General features: G+C 48.3%; 1 protein-coding gene and 1 non-coding gene across 2 annotated transcripts in view; one reads left to right on the top strand and one right to left on the bottom strand.

Annotated features, from left to right (window-relative positions):
- NPC1 (NPC intracellular cholesterol transporter 1) overlaps positions 1–24,646 on the top strand; it is a 50,566-nt gene that overhangs the window by 24,552 nt on the left and 1,368 nt on the right. Inside the window, exons 9-26 of the mRNA XM_046024352.1 lie at positions 1,746–1,819; positions 2,342–2,712; positions 3,895–4,121; positions 7,640–7,740; positions 10,435–10,537; positions 13,219–13,408; positions 14,001–14,183; positions 15,256–15,370; positions 16,872–16,999; positions 17,093–17,233; positions 18,406–18,495; positions 18,939–19,126; positions 19,460–19,575; positions 20,227–20,356; positions 21,651–21,851; positions 22,818–23,049; positions 23,754–23,867; positions 24,478–24,640. Coding sequence (XP_045880308.1) covers positions 1,746–1,819; positions 2,342–2,712; positions 3,895–4,121; positions 7,640–7,740; positions 10,435–10,537; positions 13,219–13,408; positions 14,001–14,183; positions 15,256–15,370; positions 16,872–16,999; positions 17,093–17,233; positions 18,406–18,495; positions 18,939–19,126; positions 19,460–19,575; positions 20,227–20,356; positions 21,651–21,851; positions 22,818–23,049; positions 23,754–23,867; positions 24,478–24,640 — 2,867 coding nt within the window. The remainder of the gene's footprint in view (positions 1–1,745; positions 1,820–2,341; positions 2,713–3,894; positions 4,122–7,639; positions 7,741–10,434; positions 10,538–13,218; positions 13,409–14,000; positions 14,184–15,255; positions 15,371–16,871; positions 17,000–17,092; positions 17,234–18,405; positions 18,496–18,938; positions 19,127–19,459; positions 19,576–20,226; positions 20,357–21,650; positions 21,852–22,817; positions 23,050–23,753; positions 23,868–24,477; positions 24,641–24,646) is intronic.
- Positions 12,883–12,986, bottom strand: LOC123954778. Its single transcript, XR_006821148.1, has one exon. It is a non-coding gene; the product is annotated as a U6 spliceosomal RNA (small nuclear RNA).

Genomic DNA, 24,646 nt, shown 5'->3' with positions numbered 1-24,646 from the left:
GATTCAAATCTGATCAAATGCAATACTGTCTACAATCCTTTTAGATTCACAATGAGGAAGTACATTTTCTTTAACTTTTATTTTGAAATAATGCTAGACTGAGCAGGAGGGTGCAAAAATAGAGTTTATATGTATCCTTTACGCAGCTTCCCCAAATGTTACGACTTCCGTCACTCTTGGTATGTAATTATCAGAACCACAGAAACGACACTGGTGTAGCTGTATTAGCTAAACTACACACTTTGTTCAACTATCACCAGGAAAACCTTCCTCTGCCGCCCTTGTTCTGTTTAGGACCCCACTCCACGTTCCCTTTCTGCTCACTACTCTCCCAGAGTCTGTGACCGATTTTCTGGAGTTTTTTATGGCCTTGACACTTTTGATGAGTCCTGGACAGTTATTTTGTAGAATGTCCCTTCGTAGGCTTTATCTGATAGATCTTTTTCTGATCTGATCTCGTGATCAGATTGAGGCTGTGTGTTTGTGGCAGGAGCATCAGAGGAGTGATGAGTCTTTCTCAGCATCTCATTTGGGTGCTGCACGATCTCACTACATCTCCCCACTGGTGATACGAACCTTGGTTACTGGGTGAAGAGGATGTCTGCTGCGTTTCTCTCCTACAGAGTTGCCCTTTCTCCCTTTGGAGTTGATCAGCATCTGAAGGGAGATGGGTCGGAACTGGGCTAATACCTCGTTTCTCCTAAAACTGTCCACCGACTGTAGCGTCCATTGGTGGCTCTTGTCTGCAGTGGGAACTGCTGGGGTGTTTGCCTGGTGGTGATTTGGTGCTTTGGTGGTTTTGTATTTTTTCTGCCTTTGCAAATTGGACTTACTCTGTATAGACAGTTATCCTTTCTGCTGTAATTAATTATTGATTCAATTATATTTACATCATGGCCTTTTTTTTTTTTTTTTTTTTTTTGTGGGCTCTGTTCAACACTGCCTTTTGTCCCGCTGCTCAGATGTTTCCAGTTTGGACCATCGAGAGCACCTTCTGGTTGACTCCTGTGTTTCGTTTTTACCTTGGCCCTACCTTTGTCAAGCCTGTCCTTAGTTTCTGGAATCACAAGATGTTCCAGACTCATCTTGTATCTTCCCTGCCCCAGCCTGGAATCCACCTCTTCCGCAGAGAGCCCCGGTTCCTTGTGCTGGAGACTGATGTTGAGAATGATGCCTTAGGCGCTAGGAACGCACATTGCCACTGCAGCGCTGTGTTTGCTGCTTTTAAAGGACCTAAAGTCTTAAACCTAAATGAAGTCTACGAGGTGAAACTATCCTTTGTTAATCTGTTTTTTAAATACCTTCTAAGGGGCGCCTGGGTGGCACAGTCGTTACGTGTCTGACTCTTGGTTTCAGCTCAGGTCATTATCTCAGGGTCGTGAGATCGAGCCCGGCATCAGGCTCTGTGCTCAGTGTGGAGTCTGCTGAAGTTTCTCACTCCCTCTGCGTCGGCCACCCCGTCCCCATCTCTGTGCTTCTACTCTCCCACTCTATCTCAAATAAATAAATCCTAAAAAAAACCCACCATAAATCCTAAAAAAAAACACCTTCTTAAATTTTCTGCTGAGACTGGTGAGTAGGACTTAGAACAAGGGAATCCAGGTGGCGGGTGGGGAAAGGCAGCAGTTGGGGAAGAAGAAAACAGAATGAGGAAGTTAGCTTCTAATAGGGTTACAGGACTGTCAGAAAAATAGCCTCATATGATGAAAGTCCACTAATACTGCTCACATGCTTTTATTTTTCAGAAAACGCTATTTTGTCTCCGAGTACACCCCCATTGACAGCAACATTGCTTTCTCCGTAAATGCCAGTGACAAAGGTAGGCAGCTCTGTACTTACACGATTAGGATTGTGTGGGTTCGGGTGTTGGGGTCTCCTGCAAGCATTTATGCACCGGGTCTGAGCCAGGCCCTGTGCTTGTGTCAAGGACACGGCTGAGATCCCAACGGACTAGTCCTTGCCTCTGTGGCAGTAGCCATCTGGTCGGGCTGGCAGACGGGAACCAGGTACCGAGTACCTACAGGAGGGTAATTAGGTACCGGGGCAAGAGCTGGAGGGGCTGGCGTAGCGGGCGGAGAGCAGGGGCAACCACAGAGCTGGACGGGCACCGCTGTGGACAGAGTGCTCCGAGCACTTACCCTGTGTGGGGATGGTTGTCACGGTGGGCAGGCTAGAAGGGTGGCTTCCTACACAGGTAGGTGCTGAGGGTTGGGGTCGGGGGAGCAGCGCAGGATCTCCTGCCACCCCCGGTGCAGGCTCTGTGCCCGTCCCCATGTCTTTCCTACTCTCAGGAATCACTTGGCTCTTAACCTCCAGCCTCCCTTCCCGTCCGCTCTTGCAGGGGAGGCGTCCTGCTGTGATGCGCTTGGGGCGGCATTTGAGGGCTGGCTAAGGCGGCTCTTCTCCCAGTGGGGCTCCTTCTGCGTCCGCAACCCAGGCTGCATCGTCTTCTTCTCCCTGGCCTTCATCGCCGGCTGTTCGTCAGGCCTGGTGTTCGTCCGGGTCACGACCAACCCGGTGGACCTGTGGTCAGCCCCTGGCAGCCAGGCACGCCTGGAGAAAGAGTACTTCGACACGCACTTCGGGCCCTTCTTCCGCACGGAGCAGCTCATCATCCAGGCCCCCCACACCAGCGTGCACACGTACCAGCCGTACCCCTCTGGCTCCGACGTGCCCTTCGGACCCCCGCTCGACAGAGGGATCTTACACCAGGTAACGTGCTCTTAGCAGACATCAGTCCCGGGAGCCCAAGGTTGTGCTGACCGGCTTTTCCACGTGAATCGTGTTGTGGGGTCCACCTGCTGTGGGATTGGGGCTGAACATAGTGGGAGAGCTCGAGGACCCAACAGTGAGGAAGGAAAGGGGCTTTTTGTTTAATTCTCAAGAAAGCAAATGGTGGATGTTGAACTTAATGAAAGCTTGACTGTAGACGGCTTTTGTATTTCCTTCATGTCGCAGGGCTGGGTTCTTTCTTGAAATCAAGATGCAGAGTGTATTTGTAATTTGTAAGGTGAATTTGTAATTCACCTTAGTAAATTTTTTCCTTGGTAATTGAAAAGGAATGTGCCAGAACCCCAAGGAGTGAAGCCTCTTGGGCTATGCTGGGGGCCCAGGCAGGAGCCTTGCTGAGCCCCCCTGCAGGAAGGAAGTTATCCTTGCCTGAATGTGGGCCCCAGCCTGCATTTGATAAGAGCTGCGTTCGGAACAAGATCCGTCCTGCTCTTAGAGATGCCTTCAAACCTTCCCACTTTGCCTGGTTGCACTTGCCCGGGAGAACACAATCTATGAACAACTGGCGTCCTGCAGCTTTTTTTTTAATGAACGGTTGCACGATCACGTGATCTTCCCTTTAACTATGGTTCTTGCCTACAGAAAGTCTGATATCTGGAAAAAACATCAGAATGGTCTCAAGACTTTAACAGTCTTTTCTCTGCCCAGTGACTGTCTGTTGCTTTTCCCCAGCTTGTTGCAAAAGATGTGCAGTGTAGTCGTTTACCTCCAGGAACGCATCCTCTGTTAGAAAGTACGGGAATGTACGTGAATGAAGGGGGCACAGAGTGAGGCAGTAGGGGACATTTTGTTGGTAAGGGGGAGTGTGTCAGGAGGACAGGGCACATTGTCCCCATCTCCCCTCTGTGGCCCTGTGGTTGACCTCTGCAGGGAGGTGGAAAGGGAGCTGTTTGTGTGTCCGGCACTGAGTTCTGTCCTGGTGATGGCCGTCTCTAAGAGGGGCCCCAGGTGCCGTCACATATGTTCCCACAGCATGTCTTAGTCCTCTCCCTTGCGTGAGGAAGCATTTTCCCCAAATGCTTTTTACCTTCTACCTGTCAGGGCATTAGTCACCATCTGAGAGAAATCTGATGTGTTTCTGGATTTGTTTTTAAAATCTTTCAGGTTCTTGACTTACAAACCGCCATCGAAAACATCACTGCTTTTTACAACAATGAGACCGTGACACTTCAGGACATCTGCGTAGCCCCCCTCGCACCCTATAACAAGAACTGCACCATCATGAGTGTGTTGAATTACTTCCAGAACAGCCATTCCATGCTGGACCACGAAGTAGGCGATGACTTCTTTGTGTATGCAGATTACCACACGCACTTGCTATACTGCGTACGGTACGTGGTGGGAGATGGTCGTTCCTTCATCCCCCCGACCTGGGGGCACTTGCTGTTACTACACACTGTTGTTGGTGCCAGAGACCCAGCAGTGAGCACACAGTGTGGCCCTGCCCTGTGAAGCACACGCTCTAGTGGAGGGAGGCTAACACTGAATAAATAGACAGATGCTCTGATGGCGGGTAGAGATGAGAACTTTGGAGAAAGTAAGCCCAGCAAGGAGATGAGTGCAGTGGGGTGTGCTGCTTTAGATGGGGGGACACCGGCTCACACGGAGAGTAGAGGAGGGAGCCTGTGAATATCGGAGGGGAAAGTGTTCCAGTGACACAGGCAGCAAGTACAAAGGTCCTGGGGTGGGAGTGTTCATGGTACCACTCAGCATTTAACTCATGCCTGGAATGATAACGCATAGTTGCATCTGCCACACCACCAGTGGTTTCACAGTAACCAAAACAGGCTTGTCGTGCTTTTTCTTGTCTTTCAGATGAGAATTTATACCATGATATCAAATTATTTTTAAAATGTCAGGGCACTTGGGTGGCTCAGTTGGTTAAACGTCCAGCTCTTGGTTTCCGCTCCGGCGTGGAGTCTGCCGGAGATTCTCTTCCTTTCCCTCCCCTTCCCCTCCGCCCCTCTAAAGGCATGTGTGTGCACACTCACTGTCTCTGTGTCAGAATAAAATGAAATAAAATGTGTGGTGTCCCCTTGAGAAGTGGGGGTAGGATTGGTGCACAGTTTAGACCGGAGGGCAGTGAAGCTGCTTCCCACTGGAGGCCTGTCCAGCTGGGCAGGCTGCAGTTACCATGTGCACTAGTCACAGTGCTTGGCGACCTGTGGGGTGATCTTCAGGTCTGTGCCTGCAGCAGGGAGAACAGCCTGCCCTTGGTAGGCCTGCTGTCCCTGAATGCCCTCACGTGGCCTAGAGACCATCATTCAGCCAGCCAAACAACCACCGTGGCTGTTAGGTCACCTTGGGGACAGAGAAATATTCCTTGTCACTTTTTTAAAAGATCTGTTTATTTTAGAGAGGACAAGAGTGTGCACGAGAGTCGGGGGAGGCAAGGGGGAGAGAGACACGGGGTGCGATCTCACGACCCTGAGACCATGACCTGAGCCAAAACCAAGAGTCAGATGCCCAACCACCTGAGCTACCCCAGCGCCCCATTCCTTGTCATTTTTGAGTGTGCTGTCAACTAACCGCATCTCTGGAGCCAGCCACTGTTGATGTCGGTCTGGCCTGGTGGCCTTAAGCTCTTTTCTGTTTTTGTTACTGGGATGTGATTTTGAGGTAGTTAGGCTGCATTTGCTCTATTTCAAGGAGGTCCCCTCAAAATCTGAGCTCTCAGGGCACCTGGGTGGCTCAGTGGGTTAAAGCCTCTGCCTTCGGCTCAGGTTGGGATCGAGCCCCGCATCGGGCTCTCTGCTCGGTGGGGAGCCTGCTTCCCTTCCTCTCTCTCTGCCTGCCTCTCTGCCTACTTGTGATCTCTGTCTGTCAAATAAATAAATAAAATCTTTAAAAAAAAATCAAAAATCTGAGCTCTCCCCATTAAACACTGAGTGCATGCCCGTGTACACTAAAGCAGCATTCTCCATGGGGTAGAGGGAACCGGGCAGCCATGGGTGATTTGAAAATTGACAAAAAAAATTAATATTCTTCAATTTTTATATTTAAAGGAAAAAGCTATTTGCTTCCTGTCTTATAAAATGGAAGGCAACGGGGCGCCTGGGTGGCTCAGTGGTTTAAGCCGCTGCCTTCGGCCCGGGTCATGATCTCAGGGTCCTGGGATCGAGTCCCACGTCTGGCTCTCTGCTCTGAAGGGAGCCTGCTTCCCTCTCACTCTCTCTGCCTGCCTCTCTGCCTACTTGTGCTCTCTCTCTGTCAAATAAATAAATAAAATCTTAAAAAAAAAAAAAAAATGGAAGGCAACAAAATTGTGGCAGTGAGGGATGCAGGAGACTAGTGTGTTTTTTTTGTTGTTGTTTTTTTTTTTGAGACTAGTGTTTTATCCACGGCGGGAATGTAGTTCGGTCGGTGCAGAAACGGTGCTGGGGGCCACTTCACTCCCACCCGCGGATCTTTGCTCCTCTGTGTCTCCAGCTCTCACCTCCCTCCCCGAGGTCCTGCGGGAATGGCCATCCCGGTGCACCCAGAACCAAGCACAGATCTCCCTCCCTCTCCCACACACTCCATATCATGCGGTGGCACCGGCATCTACCAGTTACTCCACCTCGAGGCTCTGTCTCACATCTTCATCATCCTTACCTCCCTCGTGTAATTCTTAAGGATTTAACCTCTGGATGGGCTGTCAGATCCACGATGTGGCGGGGTCCCGTGTGTGGGGGCTGATGGGACTTGCAGGGACTCATCCCTGCAGCCTGTTTGCCTCAAGCAGGTGGCCTGACCTCCAGCCTGAGCCCATCAGCCACAGGCTCTGAAGGGCCGAGCTTAGGATCATCTGTGAGAAGCTTCCTGAGTGCCCGGCAGAGGTCTGGCTCAGGATGCGTCCTGGAATGCTGGTCCCCCCACTGGCTGTCTTCACGGCACCATCCTTGCCTGGACCCTTGCACGACCCTGACGAGTGTGGGGGGGGCTTTTCTGCCCCTTTCCTTTCCACTTCTAGACCCCCTTCCGTTTTACCCCGAGTTACCTTTCTAGAACAGCTCATGACATCCTTTTTCGCCGGGTCTCTCATTCCCCACTGCCTGCAGTGTAATAGTCCGAACCACGCAGCAGGCCACTTAATCCTTTTTTGTCACTGTCTGTCCCTTGCCCTTTCCGGCCCTGGCCCTTCCCTCAGAAGTCCTCCCGTTTGTGGGCGCCACATGCTCTAGACAGGACTTGCATGGCTTCACACATGGCTGTCTTGTTGCTTTCTTCTCCCACATCCGTTCTCACCCTTCTCTTCCCATGTGGCGGTTGTGGGAGCACCCTTAGCACCCCCCCCCAACAGGGAAATCGTCCCCTGGCCTCAGAGACCTGCTTCTGTGTAGGCCTCCTCTTTCTGGCGGCAGTCTTCCCTGTGCGTTAGCTGCTGCCTGCTCCGTGCCATGCACCGCGTGGTCCTCCCGTGCGCACCGTGCCTTACTGACTGCCTCATCTGGGTTCGCCTGCCTCTCACTCGCTGATTCGGAGCTCCCAGAGGCAAGTGCTGAACCCCATTACCTAAGGAACCACAGGGCCCACATGGTACCTAAGATATCATCGGCGTCTTCAAATGTTTGTTGTGTAAATGTTTAGGTCTCGGGCACCTGGGTGGCTCAGTTGGTTAGGCGACTGCCTTCAGCTCAGGTCGTGATCCTGGAGTCCTGGGATTGAGTCCCTTGTCAGGCTCCTTGTCCTTGCTCGGCGGGGAATCTGCTTCCCTCTCTGACCTCCCCTTCTTGTGCTTGCTCTTCCTCTCTCTCTCATTCTCTCTCTCAGGTAAATAAAGAACATCTTGAAAAAAAAAAAATGTTTAGGTCTCTGTGATGTCTTGGGGCTGTTCTAACTGGGAGGTGTTTTCTACACTTCTTTGCAGGGCTCCTGCCTCTCTGAATGATACCAGTTTGCTCCATGACCCTTGCCTGGGTACGTTTGGTGGGCCAGTGTTCCCGTGGCTTGTGTTAGGAGGCTATGATGGTAAGTAAGAGAAGCTTCTACTTTTCCTATTGGGTAAAGTAGTCTTGGTTCTGTCGCTAAGAGTCAAGTGGTAACTACAAAGATGTCATGGAGTGAGCAGTCATTCTAGTTCCCCATCTCTTAAATCCCAAGTGTAGGCTTGCATTGAGCTTTGGCTTTGGGGTTTCTTCTGGGCGTAAAAGAAGTAGATGGTGTTCGCCTTCTTAAGCTCACACTTTGGGAAGCTGTCACAAGCCAAGGACTTTCCCCCAGAATATTGCAATTGTACACCTCCACACAATTCATTGTTTAGTTTCCAGGAGCTCAAGAAACCCTTAGGGAGTCCATGGACATCAGGTTAAGAACATCTGATGTTCTTAACCTGATGTCCATGGACTCCCTAAGGGTTTCTTGAGGCACCTGGGTGGCTCAATTGTTTAAGCATCTGCCTTTGGCTCAGGTCATGATATCAGGGTCCTGGGATTGAGCCCCACATCCTGCTCCCTGCTCAGTGGGGAGCCTGCTTCTCCCTCTCCCTCTGCCTGCCACTCACCCTGCATGTGCTCTCTTACTCTCTCTCAAATAAAATCTTTAAAAAAAAAAAAAAAAAAAAAAGAATATCTTTAATGGGAGAGAGATAATATGTGAGATACAGGGGAAAAGAAACAAAGTTGTTCTGTGTTTTCCTCCCAAACCAGTTGGTTAGGAATTGAGACACTTCTCTAGAGGGAGGAACAGTGGGTTTGCCCTTTGCTGGTTAGTTCCTATAGCACCTGGAACAGACTGTATCCGGTAGAACAGGGTCATGATTCAGGTGACACCTTTGGCATCCGAAGCCTGATTATAGGCAGCTCAACAGGTTTTTCTGCAATTCAAGGAAGAGGCCAATTAGATGTTGTTCTCCTCACCCTATAGGAGGGGAGAAGTCCTATCTATATTTAAATTTTACTCTGCCTCATAAAGCGGCACTTCTGATGGGGGGAGAAAAGATGGTGTCTCCCACTGGCAAGCCACAGCCATCAAAATTAAATTTGATTTCTGCCTTATTCCTTCCAGCCACATAAACTCCAGATTTGTCAAAAACAGATGTATAAGAAATGAAGCTATTTAAGATCTAGAAGAAAGTATGGGAGGAATTTTTTTTAAATAACTTTAAAATGGGGAAGGCATTTCTAAATGAGATACAAAACAGAAGCCACAAAAGAAAACATTGATGAATTTGACTACGTAAGAATTTTAAATTCCTATGTGGAAAACAAGCATCATAAAGTTAAAAAACATTAAAAAGGGCAAGTAAACCAGAGGGGGAAGAAAAGCAGTACACATAATGGACAGTGTATCCTTAAATATAAAGGTCTCTTGTGGAAAAAAGAAAAGGTCAGCAACCCAGGAGAAAAGTGGCAAAGCTATATGAAATTTAGCAAAAGAACAAATACACGGGGCTGTTCATTACATGGGGAAAATGCCCAACCTCACTCCTGGATAGTGAAGTATACCTCACTTCAGTCTTTCTGTCTAACACAGGGGCAGAAACCTAAGAGTCTGATAAACCCTGTGTAGGACCCCATTGTTAGGGGAGTGTAAGTGGTTCCCAGAATGTAAACTCAAGGCAGGCAGGGATTTTCCTCTCTTCTGCTCACTGATACATATCCAGAGTACCTAAAATAATGCCTGGCATGAAGCAGGGTCTCAGTAGATGTCTTGTTAAATAAAGAAATGAAAAAGAGGATAGCCTCCTTGAAGGGCAGTTTAGGCGAATTTATCAAAATTACAATTGCACATTCTTTATGATTCAGTGCTTATACTTGTAAGAATTGATTTTCCACCTATGTACTTTACACATGAAAAATATTTATCAGGCTTTTCTTTGTAGTACTTTTGTTTATAATTCTAAAAATTGCAGAAATGTCCATCAACTGGGGGTGGTTAAATTATACTAGAAACTTGGTTGAATTATACTAGAAAATATGATACAGCAGAAAAAAAGAAGAAAGAAGCTCTTTATGTCCTAAAACGGAGTCATCTCCAAGATAATGAATGAAAAAATGTAATGTGCAGAACAGTGTGTTGCCATTTGTGTCAATAAGAAGGAAAGGTTGGGGTGCCCGGGTGGCTCAGTCGGTTGGGCATCTGCCTTTGGCTCAGGTCATGATTTCAGAATCGAGTTCTGTACTGGGCTCCTTGCTCAGCAGGGAGCCTGCTTCTCCCTCTGCCTGCTGCTCCCCCTGCTTGTGCACGTGTGCTCGCTCGCTCTCTCACAAATAAATGAATAAAATCTTTTAATATATATGTATATATATTTATAAAAAACAAATGAAAGGGCAAGAATATATATGTTTGCTTGAGCATGCATGGAGTGTCTCTGGAAATATTTCAGATGGTGGGGAGGAGAACTAAGCATAGAACGAGGCCTGGGGAAGGAGAGACTGCGCAGATCTTCTTTCTGCTTGAAATTTTTACCATGCACATGCTCTGTAGTTAAAAAAAAGAATTTACTCATCCTGAATGAAACTGCCTACGTCAGATAGAGCATCCTTTTTATTCATTAACTGAGCCGCATAGACACGATGTCCATAAACTGGTTTTTGTTCTTAGAGCAGTCTACAGCCCCGTGAAAAATCAGTCACCTTGCTGTCTCGTGATTTTTCCCTTGTGTTTGTCTAATTTTCTGCATGCTTCTCATCTTCTGGATGTCCCATTTTTTTTCCATTCTAGATCAAAACTACAATAACGCTACAGCTCTTGTGATTACCTTTCCTGTCAATAATTACTACAGTGATACAGAGAAGCTCCAGAGGGCCCAGGCCTGGGAGAAAGAGTGAGTTGTTCTTTGTTCTGGGGGAAGCTGGGCGCTAACAGAAGGCACTAAAACCTCGTTCGGCTAAATTAACCAACAGCAGATCTAAATCATTTTTTTTCCCCTCACTTGGTACTAATAATGCAAAGAAAAAAGTCTGTAAGGCAGTTCATCCACAAACATGGTGTGAGTAGATAGCCCTGCACAGGGACGCACAAGTCTCCGGACGTGCGGAAATGTTCCGTGCATCCACCTCTCTCAGCAGGCCACCAGGAGCAAGGTGGACGCACATTAATAAGAGACACGCACAGTAGGAAACCCTGCAGGGACTAAAGAGAGGGGAATGGATGGTCAGATGGCTCCAGATGTAGGACATAAAAGCTGCTGTCGACACAGCTAGGGAGTCACGCTGTCCATCCCTAGAAAAAGTCTCAGGCATGGGACCCGGGAAATGGTTAACTGTGTGTAAACCCTAGAGAGCAGGACAGAGGGCCGAGGAGGACGGGGCATTTTGACGCTTTATACCTTTCAGTGCTTTTTGTTTTGACAGCTTTGTTGGAATATAAATCCCATCCTGGACATTTCACCCAATTAAAGTGTGTGATCCAGTAGCTTCTAGAGTATTTGCGGCTGTGCAGCTGTCACCACAGTGAATTTGAGATCTTTTTTGTTTTTTAATCTCAAAAAGAAACCCTGTCTCCTTTAGCTATTACACCCCATACTCATCCTCCCACCTCCCAGCCCTGCGCAACCACTCATCTGCTTTCTGTCTCCGTGTGTTACCGTATTCTGGCCGTTGACATGAATGAAAGCATGGACGGGGGCTTTCGTGTCCGGCTTCTTTCACTTTGCATGTTTCCAAGGCTCATCCAAGTTATGGCGTCTATCAGTGCCTCGTTCCTTTTTCTGGCTGCATAATGTTTCATCCTGTGGCTGTGCCACATTTTTATCCAGTCATCAGCTGGTGCACCTTTGAGTGGTTCCAGCCTTTTGGCCATTACGAATAATGCTTCTGTAGACATTCACATACAAGTTTTTGTGTGAATTTAAATATGTTTTCATTTCTCTTGGCTATATCTACCTAGGAGTAGGATTGCTGGGTCACACGTGACTCCCTGAAGAACCGCCAGATTGTTTTCCACGATGGCTGCAGCATCTTACATTCCCACCAGCCTGTATGGGGGAATCTTAGTTCTCCATAGCCTCGTGAACGCTTGTTATGTGACCTTTTGGCTCTGGCCATCCTAGTGCATGGGAGGTGTGTCTCATTATGGTTTTGATTTGCATTTCCCTGATGGCTGCTGATCTCCAGCATCTTTCCTTGGGCATGCTGGCCATCCATATAACTCTTCTTGTCCTTCGCCCATTTTGAACTGGATTATTTGTATTTTCACTATTATAAGAATTCTTACGTGTGCTACACGTCTGCTGTCAGCTACGTGATTCCCAGGTATCCGCTCCCAGTTTCTTTGTTACATTTGCTTTGTTTTTCTTGCTGCTGCCCGCCGAAGCACAAGTCTGTAGTTTTAAAGTCCAGTTTTTTAGTTTTTTCTTTAGTTGCTCAAACTTTTGGTGTCCTGTCTGTGAAACTGGCCTGATCCAAGGACGTGGCGATTTATGACTGTGTCATGTTTGGAGGGTTTTAGAGTTCCCGCTCTCAAGTTTAGGTCTTTGATCCACTTAAATTCGTTATTTTCATGTCATGTGCTATCCAGATGGCCCCAGGCCATTTGTTGAGAAGGGGACTCACTCTTTCATTGGACAGTCTTCCCACCTTGTCGAAAATTAGGTGACCACAGATACATGGTTTCTTTCGAGACTCTTAGTTGTGTTCTTTGATTTTGCCCATCCTTATGCTGGTACCACACTCTCTTGATTACGATCATTTTGTAGAAAGTATGAAATTGAAGTGTGTATCCTCCTCCTTTGTTCTTCTTGAGAAAGAAGGGTTTGCCTCTTCTGGGCCCCTTTTGATTGCAAATGTGAATTTTAGAATCAGCATATCTTTCTATGAAGGAAGAGGTCAGCTGAGATTCTTTTTTTTTTAAAGATTTTATTTATTTGACAGAGAGATCACAAGTAGACAGAGAGGCAGGCAGAGAGAGAGGGGGAAGCAGGCTTCCTGCTGAGCAGAGAGCCCGATGCGGGACTCGATCCCAGGACTCGGAGATCATGACCTGAGCCGAAGGCAGCGGCTTAACCCACTGAGCCACCCAGGCGCCCAGTCAGCTGAGATTCTGATAGGGATTGCATTGCATTTGTAGATCAACTTTTAAGTTTGTTCCATGAGCATATATCTTTGTTATGATATGCTTCAGTTAGAGATCCTTTTTAGTAAAAAAATGATGAGACCATGAGGCAGGCTTTTTTAAATGGAATGCTTCATGAATTTGCATATCCTCTTAACGCAGGAGCCATTCTAATCTCCGTATCATTCCGATTTTAGTATATGTGCTGCTGAAGCCAGCACTGTGAGCCAACTTTTAAACTTGTCTAAACTTTTTCCAAGTGATAGAAACATGAGCATGTCTGGAACTTTGTAATCTGGGGGTGTTGCCCTTCTGGTCTCGAGTGTCAAGAATCCTCATGTAAGGTACGGGTTGAGTAAGCATGGCTTTTGTGTCCTAGAGGTTGGGAAGAAGTTTCTCCCTTAGCTCTCACTAAATTTTAACTGAAAACATAAAATGTGTTCACTCCTTTAGGTTTATTAATTTTGTGAAAAGCTACGAGAATCCAAATCTGACCATTTCTTTCACGACTGAGCGAAGTATCGAGGATGAACTGAATCGTGAGAGTAACGGTGACGTCTTCACTGTCCTGATCAGCTATGCCGTCATGTTTCTGTACATTTCCATAGCCTTGGGCCACATCAAAAGCTGGAGCAGGTTTCTAGTAAGTGGTGTGTGTGTGTTGGAGAAAAATGACGTTGCATAGCATCATGTTGTATTTTTGCCTCTACTTTTTGGAGGGGGTGAGGTAGGCAGAGGGAGAGAGAAAGAGAAAGAGAAAGTCCTAAGCAGGCTACGCGCCCAGCCAGAGCCTGACACTGAATCTCATGACCCTGAGACCATGACCTGAGCCAAAATCAAGAGTCAGATGCTTAACCAGCTGAGTGACCCAGGCGCCCCCTGTTTCTACTTAGTTAATCCTAAGTCATTATGTTCAAAATTGGTTTACATTCCCGTTTTCATTGTATGTAGTATTTTCTGTTTCCTGCATATGTTTTCTTCAGTTCCAAATTTTTGGTTTATTTTAAAACTTACGATTTATTTCTCGTAATCCAGTTTTTCCTAATTGGACTACACCATCACCTAAGAATTGAAGCATGCTGCTAAGGGAAGATCTAGAACATTTTTCTTATCTTTTATCTTTTCTTATTTTTCTCTCGGAGAGCACCTTTAACTCCAAGAAAGTGGTAAAATGAGGTCCTTTTAGTCATAGGACAAACGATAGTCTGACTCTTTATCTTTGTTGCATGGTTCAGGTGGATTCTAAAATCTCCCTTGGCATCGCTGGAATCCTCATCGTGTTGAGCTCAGTGGCGTGCTCACTGGGCATCTTCAGCTATGTTGGGATCCCCCTCACCCTCATTGTGATCGAAGTCATCCCATTCCTGGTGCTGGCTGTCGGGGTGGACAACATCTTCATCCTGGTCCAGACCTACCAGGTATGTTTTCATAGCCTCACAGAGCTTGCCGTCCGGCCAAGTAGTGAGCTCCGTTAATGCCAAGTACTTGCGAGAGTGGAAGCAGGGTAGCTGTGTTTCCTGTTCTCTGTGTTGCTGATTGGTGTCCATAACTTGCTCAGCCTTCTCCTTGGTTAGAGGAATAGATATAAAGTGAGACTTGAATTTTAAACGTTTTTTTTTCTTAATTTGAGAGCAAGATTGTAGGAGAGGAGCAAGGGAGAGGGACAGACCCAGGGCTCTATCCCAGGACCCTGAGATCATGACCTGAGCTGAAACCAGGAATCAGACATTTAACTAACTGAGCCACCCAGGCGCCCTAAGAATTCAGTTTTAAATATGTGTGCAAGAAGGGCTTGCATGCTTGAGAAAAACATTTTAGATACAACTGTTATTTTTTTTTTAAAAGATTTTATTTATTTATTTGACAGATCACAAGTAGGCAGAGACACAGGCAGAGAGGGAGAGAGGAGGAAGCAGGCTCGCCGCCGAGCAGAGATCCCAATATGGGGCTCGATCCCAGGACCCTGAGATCATGACCCGAGCTGAAGGCAGAGGCTTTAACCCACTGAGCTACCCAGGCGCCCCTTGGATACAACTGTTATTAAAATGAGTCTCCAGGAGTGTAGAAGAATCAGAGACTTGTCAGAGATGCCACTGAAGACAGGGCAGCATAGGACCTGCTGATGTAGAAAATGGTCTCAGTCCTATTTTTCTTTCCTGGTCGCCTTACTTGGGGACTCAGTGGCACATAAGAGTGTCCCTTAATGGTCCAGCCACCTGCAGGCTGCATTCCGTGTGTTTTCCTGATAAGATGATCCCGTCTTCCCTTGAGCTTTCCACCTGTTACCTAGCCCAGAGGATTAGTGATACCCTGGATGGATTGTCAGGACAAGTTGCAGGCCCCCCCATCAAAGTTTATCTACAATAAGTAGAAGCTCCTAATCATTTGTCTTTACTGTTGAGTTAACACAAAGCAACAAAGAAGCAAAGAGATGGCACTGTGATTTAGAGATGTTAATGGCCTGTGTATTGTTTTCTGTTTTTTTTTAAGCGCGATGAGCGTCTTCAAGGAGAAACTCTGGATCAGCAGCTCGGCAGGGTCCTAGGAGAAGTGGCTCCTAGTATGTTCCTGTCCTCCTTTTCAGAGGCTGTAGCGTTTTTCTTAGGTAATTACTCTTCGAATTCTACCAGTCCCGCTGTTTTCTGAGCCTGGAGGTAGAAGGATCTGGGTATCTATGTCCCATCGTGTTGCTTCCTTGTTTAAGCTTATTCTGTAATCAGAAAGTATCAGAGTGGCAGTATCTTGGATATCATTTTGGAAATGTCCTCTTTTCTTTTGGGGGGTTGGGGGGAGGGGCAGAGGGAGAGAGAGAATCTTCTGGCTCCACACCCAGTGCAGAGCCCGAGGCAGCACCCAATCTCATGACCCTGAGATCATGACCTGAGCAGAAATCAAGAGTCAGCTGCTTAACTAGCTGAGCCGCTCAGCGCCCCTCCACTTTCTCATGTTGTTTCGTGATAGTGTTGATGTTGCGGTCCAGACTGACAGATAACCTTGAACTTCTCTGCTGCTTCCCCTTTTTGGCACCTGTGGCAAATGTGGATCTTTGAAAATGACATTCCTGTGTCCCACAGGAGCCTGGCCAACACCACACTCTGAGCAAAATCCGCAGACATAGACAGTCCTCTTTGTCCACACAGACCATCGGGGAAGCAGCCTCGTTAATGAGCAGAGGTCCTTGGACCTCCCCTCACTACAGGGAGCCAGAATGAGCTGGAACAAAAACCAGCGCTTTCCGTACTTTTTTTCCTGTGGAGAAATCACCACGCAGCCTTACTCACAGGGCTGTCTGCCCCCTTGTCTGCTGTGTGGGATGAGACAACCGAGTGCGTCTTCAGAGCAGGAAGCTGGATTAGAAATGCGATCCGTGGGCCACAGATGGAAATGCCTCCATGGGCTGTTCACTCGGGGCTGCTGTAGGCTCATGAAGGTGGTGGTCTCTCAGAACGGACCCAGGACGCCGTCTTCATTTCCATAGAGCAGTGTGCTTTCAAGCCTGTGGTCCTTACACTTCCTTTTGATGGATACAGGTGCAGAGAAAGTTACTTTCTCTTGTTTTCTCATCAGAAAATGTGATGATAATAGCAGCTGACACTGTGCCTCAAGATTGGAATGACTCGGGGGGGACTGTAGGAGCAGAAGGCACAGGTCTAGAAAGGGCGGTCACGTGTTGCTGGCCCAGTGCTGCTAGGTCCAGTTTCTTTTTTTAAGTGAAGCTGTGAATCTAGATTTTTGTGTTGGGTCTCATTGTTAAATATTGGCTACTCTTTTTTAAAAAGAAATGTGTTTTCATCCTAAAATGAATTGATCTAATGTGGACCATACAGGACATAATCTGGCCTATGGGCTGCTAGTTAAACCCAGTACTTCTGACTGGGAGCGCCCTCATCTGACTGAGACAGAAGTGGGAGACTGATACTGTTGATCTGATAGCAGAGAGAAAACCTTTCTGTGGCATTCCTCTAGGGAGTTGTGGGAAGCGTGGGTCTTCTCGTGGCTTCCGTCTGTTCTAGATCCTTGTGTTCCTGTGTATACATGAGTATGAGACCCGCACAGAGTCCCCTGCTGTAGGTGGACGTGACGGGGCAGCTTCTCTCTCCCTGCAGGAGCGCTGTCAAAGATGCCGGCCGTTCACACTTTCTCCCTGTTTGCCGGCATGGCCGTCCTCATTGACTTCCTTCTTCAGATTACGTGTTTTGTGAGTCTCTTGGGGTTAGACATCAAGCGTCAAGAGGTAAGTTGTTGTCAGGATGGCAGTCTGTTTACAGCCAAGAATCCAAGTGAAGCAGCAGGAGGGTGTGACCTTTGTCCCTCTTTGTCCTCTCAGAAACATCGTCTGGATGTCCTTTGCTGTGTCAGAGGCTCTGAAGATGGAACTAGCGTCCAGGCCTCGGAAAGCTGCTTGTTTCAGTTCTTCAAAAACTCCTATTCTCCACTTCTGCTTAAGGATTGGATGCGACCTATTGTGGTATGAGTTTGTCTGTGGTTTTCCTCATTTTTCTCCAAAAACAGTTTTATCACATGCCTTCTAAGAAAGGAGCTTGGGTGAAGCACCTGCGTGGCTCAGCTGGTTAAACGTCCAACTCTTGATTTCAGCTCAGGTCATGATCTCAGGGTCATGGGATCGAGCCCTGTGTTGGGCTCTGTGCTCAGAGCGGATTCTGCTTGTCCCTCTCTGCTCCTCCCCCATGCTTGCACACAGGCTTCTTTCTAAAGTAAATAAATAAAATCTTTAAAAAAGAAAGAAACCAGCGTGGGAAGGAGATTCTGACAGTTAAGTATATATACAAAATGCAAAAGCAAATATGTACAAGTACATAAAATATTTTTCTAGCTAGCTTTTAGCAGTCAGTATAAGCAAGTTTTTATTTTGAAGTAATTATAGATTCATAGAAAGTCAAGAAGATAGTACAGAGATGACCCAGGTACCCATCAACCCAGCTTCTCCCTGTGGCCTTACACAACTATAGTTCAGCATCAAAACCAGGAATTTGACATGGGCACGTGTGTGTGTCAAGTTCTGAGTCCCCTCATCACATGCGGGTTGGCAGTGACCACCGCCGCGGTTGATACACAGAACTGTCCTGTCACAACTCTGTCCTCACGCTGGCCCATTACAGTGCCACAAGCCTCCCCCCCCACCCACACCACCCACCGTCCCGAGTGCCCAGCAAGAGTGTGAGAGCTTTCTGTAGGTGATCTACTAGAGATAGCCAGCAGCGATGACCTATCACTGCTCTAATAAAAGAACGAGTTTGTGTCCAGTAATGGTAACGCTTAACATTTAACGAACACTGAATATTGGGTACAATCTGGATTGTCCCCAGGTTTTCTCACCTAACCCACAGAACTGTCTTATGTTATACATCTTTTGTTTTTCCTGTGTTACTGATGAGGAAGTAGAAGCTGAGAGAGGTTAAATGACTTCCCCGGGTCACTCAAATCCTGGAGCCAGGATTTAAACCCAGGTAGTTTGATTGGATGCTGACCTCAGCCAGTACCCCTGCTCTCTACGTTAACGTGGCATGTAAACTTTTCGGTTGGGGACAGTCCCATTTTTTACATGCGGAAGATCTTATTTATGTTCTTAAGCTGCCATACCCAAAGCAGTCCCTATCTTCAGCTCACTTTTCATTCCAGATAGCGGTATTTGTGGGTGTCCTGTCCTTCAGTATCGCGGTGCTGAACAAAGTGGAAATTGGATTGGATCAGTCTCTCTCCATGCCTGATGTAAGCTGCTTTCTCTTTTATCTTGTTTAGCCAAAGGTACGAATACATATTCCAAAACTTGCATGCAGCTGTTCCGGGCGAATGCTTGCTTCTAAATGCATGTGGCGGCCGGTTCCCCAGATTACAAGAACCGCCACAGAGCCCGGCAGTGGGCCCATCTTAGCACGTGGAACTCTCGGGGTGAGGGGGGTACAGAGAACTAGTGCAGTGAGCCTCTCACCTTGTAAGGTGCCCTCCTGACTGTGGGCCCGCCAGAGAAGCACCTCGGGCACAGGGAGGGTGAGGAGCAGGGAACTGGCTCGGGTTGGTGCGGGGTGGTCCGCATCCGGGCTGGGGCCATCTTGACCAGCAGCATCCCAGTGCTGTCTCCATCCTTAGCCGTCCCCTCACTTGGGCTCGTCAGCACATTCCCACTGTGTCCTGTTCTCTGATCGCTTGTTCAGGACTCCTACGTGCTGGATTACTTCAGGTCGCTCAGATACCTGCATGCGGGCCCACCTGTGTACTTCGTCCTGGAGGAAGGGCACGACTACAGCTCCCTGAAAGGGCAGAACATGGTGTGCGGGGGCATGGGCTGCAATAACGACTCCCTGGTGCAGCAGATCTTCACTGCGGCTCAGCTGGACAACTAGTCAGTACCGCCCGGCGTTCTGTTCCTGCCACGGAAGCAGCCGGAAGGGGCCCCCGGCCACCTGGGCCTGAAACGGTTCACTCAGGATAGATTTGCTTAGAAAATGTGTTGCTCAGAATCATGCTAACTCTAGCTTTACCTCAGCACAAGCTTTAAAAGGACTAATTGAGCAGCTCCTATCTGAAAGGGTTTTCCATTAAGTGGTGATGAAGTCTGTACTTTGGGCTACAATGTAACATCTAGAAAGCGAAGTTAGGTTTTGAGAAAAAGGACTGAATCTGCAGACCTCCCCCCTGCGGAGCAAGTCAGTAACTTCTCCCTCCTTCTCACCAGTACCCGAATAGGCTTTGCACCCTCGTCCTGGATCGATGATTATTTTGATTGGGTCAAGCCTCAGTCTTCTTGCTGTAGAGTCTACAATGGCACGGATCGCTTCTGCAACGCCTCAGGTACTTTCATCTCCTTTTCCAGATTTTTCTCTTTTCTCTGAAGACTTGTGTCATTATAATTTATAACTCCTTTGCATTTCACCTTAGTTTATACCGGCGCCAGTCACGTTCCCTTGGTTGCCACCCCTCTCCTCAGCCATGTTCTCTGAAAGGTGTCGTGTTGTTCGGCCTTCCTCCGACCCCCACCACAGGTCTGCAGGCCAAACAGAGCCCTGGTCAGGAGACTGGTTTTCAGAGTGTTCCGGGTTCTCTTCTCCGACACCACTAATGGCGTCTCTTGGTTGGGATCTGACTGCATCTCACGGAGGTGCTTCCTGTTGTTATCACCATTGCCCTGCAGTTTTGTGAGGAGTGTTGAGGTTGTTCTCGAGTTTTCTTGGTAAAAACATGGAAGCCCTGGACTCTGATAATGCCAACCAGGGTCATCCTCCAAGCAGGCAACCTATTTCAGGGAAGAAAGTTTGTACAGCCTGCCTCAGATGAAGATGGAATGTCAGATGGATTAGACCATGAAAATCCCATGTGTTGGAAGCTCTGGAGCTTCGGGGTCAGGAAAAAGATCAAGGAAAATTCCCCTTAGATCCTTAAATGTTTTAGAATAACATCTGGAACCTTGTTCTTCTCATCTCGGCCCCTCTGTGCCTGTGCTAGTGGTTGACCCTGCCTGTGGCCGCTGCAGACCTCTAACCCCGGAGGGCAAACAGAGGCCTCAAGGGGAAGACTTCATGAGATTCCTGCCCATGTTCCTTTCTGATAACCCGAACCCCAAGTGCGGCAAAGGGTAAGTGCTGCGGAGCCACTCAGAGACCTGCCCACTTCCGGTTATTTTGTGTGGGACAGCTAGTCGAGGGCTGGGGTGGGGGCAGCTGTGTGGGGAGGGTCCCTTTCTTCCCTTCCCCACCCCCCTCCATCACCGGTCTTCTGTGAGAGCAGAAAAACCTCACACACCGTAAGGAGAGCTTCTCAGCCTCTCCAGCTGATCTCACCCTGGCTCGAGCGTCTGTCTCTCCGTCTTGGCCCCGCGTCCTGGCCCTCCTGGCTGTGTGAACGGCTGCCGAGTGCTGTGCCGGTGACTAGCAGGACAGGAGGGGAGCAGGGACGTGTGGCATTTCAGAATGTGTTCACATCCGTCCGGGGTCAGGGACAGCTTCTCTGCTCGGTCACATCATCCTGGACCGAGACTCAGATTCTTGCAGCCCGGCCGATCTTTCCAGCCTGTCTGGCTCTGAGGTTCAGGGCCGTCGCACAACCCCATCTAGCTGGGCAGCTGGTTAGCCGTGAAGGCAGGGCATCTGGGCCCAGAAATAGGGAAGAAGGCCAGGAATCGGGGGTGGGATGACTCAGAACCTTTTGTAGGAGCAAGAAGAGTGTCCACATGTATGTTAGGCAAACCCTGGACTTCCCTGTTTTTCCTAATACGTAATTCGACCAAACTCACATCAGTCAGTCATGTATTTCGTGGCTGTGCTTGGAGACCTGTACTTGGTACTGAGGAGAGATTGTGCCTAAAGATAAAAGCGAATCTTGCAGCGTGGTCTGCTTGCCCACTGAACGCTTTGGCCTACATAAAACAAATCCGAGTACATCCAGCCTTTAGGAAAGCAACAGCCACCACTTACGGGGAGCCTCCTACATGCTGTCGTGCGCCAGGCACCTCACCCACGTCGCCGCCCTTACCACACAGCCTGTGAGGAGGTGGCAGAGGACACCGCAGCCCAGATTCAGTCCTGTCACCCAGGGTTCCATGGCTAATACGGGGAGGGACCGAGACCCGCCTCATGGGCACGGGCTCCAGGGCCCTTGTCCTTTCCCGCCCCGTCACACAACACTGCCGAGCAAACAACGGAGAACACAGATACCGAAACAAGAGCATCTCTGCACCAAAACAACCAAAAGCGAGAGAATAAGCTAAAACCTTCACCATTCCCTTGCACGGGGCCTTCCTTCCCTGTCCCTGAAATCTAGAGCTGGTCTGACCTCTGAGCCCAGGGTCGGGTGATTCCAGTTCGCTTTGCATGCTCGGGGTCTGCAGGGACTTTCTGTGGCCTCCCTGACACCGCTGAGTCTTTTCGCAGGGGACATGCTGCTTACAGTTCAGCCGTTAACATCCTCGGCAATGACACGGCCGTCGGAGCCACTTACTTCATGACCTACCACACTGTGCTTCAGACCTCTGCTGACTTTACTGATGCCATGAGAAAAGCCATCCTCATCGCCGGCAACATCACCAAAACCATGGGCCTCGAAGGAAGTGATTACCGCGTGTTCCCGTACAGGTAGGTTGAATTTTATAAATGAGGTCTTGGGTCAGGGCCCACAGCCCGAGGGCTTGCCTGATGGGAAGCTGATCCTTGGCTTTCGTTCTGACACCTTCTCCATCATGAGCAGAAGCAAAGCTTATCAGGGGAAGTAGCATCTGGGCAAGGAAGGCCAGGGTCTGCAGCACCCACCAAGGTCTGAGTGCTGCACACACAAAATCTGATCTGTGAGCTAGAGCTCACCATCTGAAGAAAGACACACTTCAAAGCAGCACCCCGGGTGGGAGGGCACGGTACCCAGGGACCAGGCTTCACTGAGAGGGCAGAGCAGACGTTCCTGGCCGGTAGCTGCTCACCACCCCTGACTTCCAGTTACCTGGGACATGGTGTCTTTATGGAGGTTTTTCATTTTTGTTTGTTGGGGTTTTTCTCCTATAAAGTATTTCAGGAGATACCGAATTTGGAAACTACTAAAAAGAAGAAACAGGTGGTTTTTCCCCACCCCTTTGATCTTGCTCAGAGGGGTTCTGACCCATTCTTGACAGGAGGACAGCCTGTTTTTCTGGGGAAGAAGTTCTCAGAATGGATGTCCTAATTCCTGAGAAGAGCTGACTAACTTTGCCAAAAAGGCATTTTTCTCCTTAGGCCCCGCACAGATCCCATTTGGTCCGAGGTAATTCTCAGGATAGATCAGGACTTGTGTTTTCAACGTACCCTGAAATACTCTGTAAATGCCTATGAAGTGAAGAGGTTGAGCTTATGAACAAAAATTTTATATAAACTACACATTTTGGATCATTACTAGGCCCTTTTTTGGGTGTCAGTGGTCAGGTTCATTTGAATTACCATAGAGGAGTCTCACAAAAACGGAGTTTTTATGCAAGGCATGACTCAGAGTAGTTGGTTCTGCAGTAGTGGCAGGATGAAAAAAAGCTTCCAGAAGCAAGCACGAGCTATAACAGAACCTTCTGCTCTTTTCTCCAGTGTGTTCTATGTCTTCTACGAACAGTACCTGACCATCATTGATGACACGATCTTTAACCTCAGCGTGTCCCTGGGAGCCATCTTCTTGGTGACCTTGGTTCTCCTGGGCTGTGAACTGTGGTCTGCAGGGATCATGTGTGTCACCATTGCCATGATCTTGGTCAACATGTTTGGCGTCATGTGGCTCTGGGGCATCAGTCTGAATGCAGTTTCCTTGGTCAATTTGGTTATGGTGAGTCCTGGCCCGCTCAGTTTGTTCCTGCCTCCCGTGTCACTTCCGTGAACTGTTTCTTGGGGTGAAAGACCATGGAAAGGTGGGATGAGTGCTAATGAGTACATAGAACAATGGAAGTGCGACTCCGTGGTGTCACGGGGGTATTTTGCCTGGAACTTCTATCCCGAAGGGTCTGCAGAAACATGTAGCCCGATGAGAAGATGTTCACTTTCTAGAAAAAAAATGCTCTTTCCCAGTGGAATTCGCCACCAGTACCTTTTGCTTCTCACCAAATTGCCAGGTGCTTTCTGATAGTCTTGAAGATAGGGGCATTTGAAAAACTACTAAAATAGCAGCGTGTCTGTACTTACGACATGAACACTGTTTTCGGGGAAGCGGCAGGGAGGCCCAGCTAAAGCAAATCTGAGGGGTGCTGACTCTTGAAGGATAGGGGTAACCTTATGAGGGTTCCATGAGTCCCCCTAAAACAGGCAGATCTGCTCTAGAGAAGTGGAGTCTGGGTGCTCGAGGGTCCCATGAGTTGCCCGGTGTACCTTCAGTGGGCGTGCACTGCTGGGGTGCTCAGTGTTACAAGGTAAAGGGGATGCTTAGGGTTCCTGGGCCACCTGCGTTGCCCGGCATACCAGATCCTGGGAGAGGAGTGCCTGCTGCTAGGATTTTCAGCCACAAGAGGGCAGTCGTAATGGGAGACTCTCTTACAGAGCTGTGGCATTTCCGTGGAGTTCTGCAGCCACATCACGAGAGCGTTCACAGTGAGCACGAAGGGCAGCCGCGTGGAACGGGCTGAAGAGGCGCTCTCTCACATGGGCAGTTCCGTAAGTAGCCTGGCCAGAGATTTCTGCACGGGGTGCCCAGCTCTTTGACTTCTCAGGGACCAGAAAAGTCAGTAGGGAAAAGAGAACTTGAGTTACTTAGCCACTCCCAAGGGTGACACGTCTTCAGGCATTTCATGAATAGCTAAATCCTGAAGTTCTTTAGAACTGTTCTCTTCGGTGAATCCTTTATAGACCGTGAAGCAGGAAGAGAACGGAGAGGTTCGATTTGAGCACATGTGTTGGCACCCAGGGAGCTGAGGCCCTCAGAGCCAGGAGAATCTTCTGAGTTCAACCCCATAGCCTGCTTCCGCCTCTCAGCCAGTTCTCTGCCACTCTAAAAAGTCCTTAATAGTTTTCATCTAAAAATGTAAGGAAAGCTGTTAAAAGACAGTCTGTTGTCCATGCAGAATACACAGCTTTTACCCTTTTTTTTTTTTCCAGGTCTGAAAGCAGCAAATCAATTTTAGGTAGAATATAGTCCTGCTTGTCAGTAACTAAAAGCTGGGGTTCAACCCATTGCTTTAGGCCTTGCCCATCAAGAAATCGCTGTGAGGACGTGTTGAATTAGAGCAGGTTGTTAAGCACTTTCCAATGCTGTCTCTTCTTTCAGGTGTTCAGTGGAATCACACTAACAAAATTTGGAGGGATTGTGGTGCTGGCGTTTGCCAAGTCTCAGATCTTCCAGATATTCTACTTCAGGATGTATCTGGCTATGGTCTTACTGGGAGCCACCCATGGCTTGATATTCCTCCCTGTCTTACTCAGCTACATAGGTAAGC

This window comes from Meles meles, chromosome 12 (genome assembly GCF_922984935.1).
Source record: "Meles meles chromosome 12, mMelMel3.1 paternal haplotype, whole genome shotgun sequence".
Lineage (NCBI taxonomy): Eukaryota > Metazoa > Chordata > Mammalia > Carnivora > Mustelidae > Meles > Meles meles.
The sequence above is the reverse complement of the archived record's forward strand: the minus strand, read 5'-3'. Positions and strand labels throughout refer to the sequence as shown.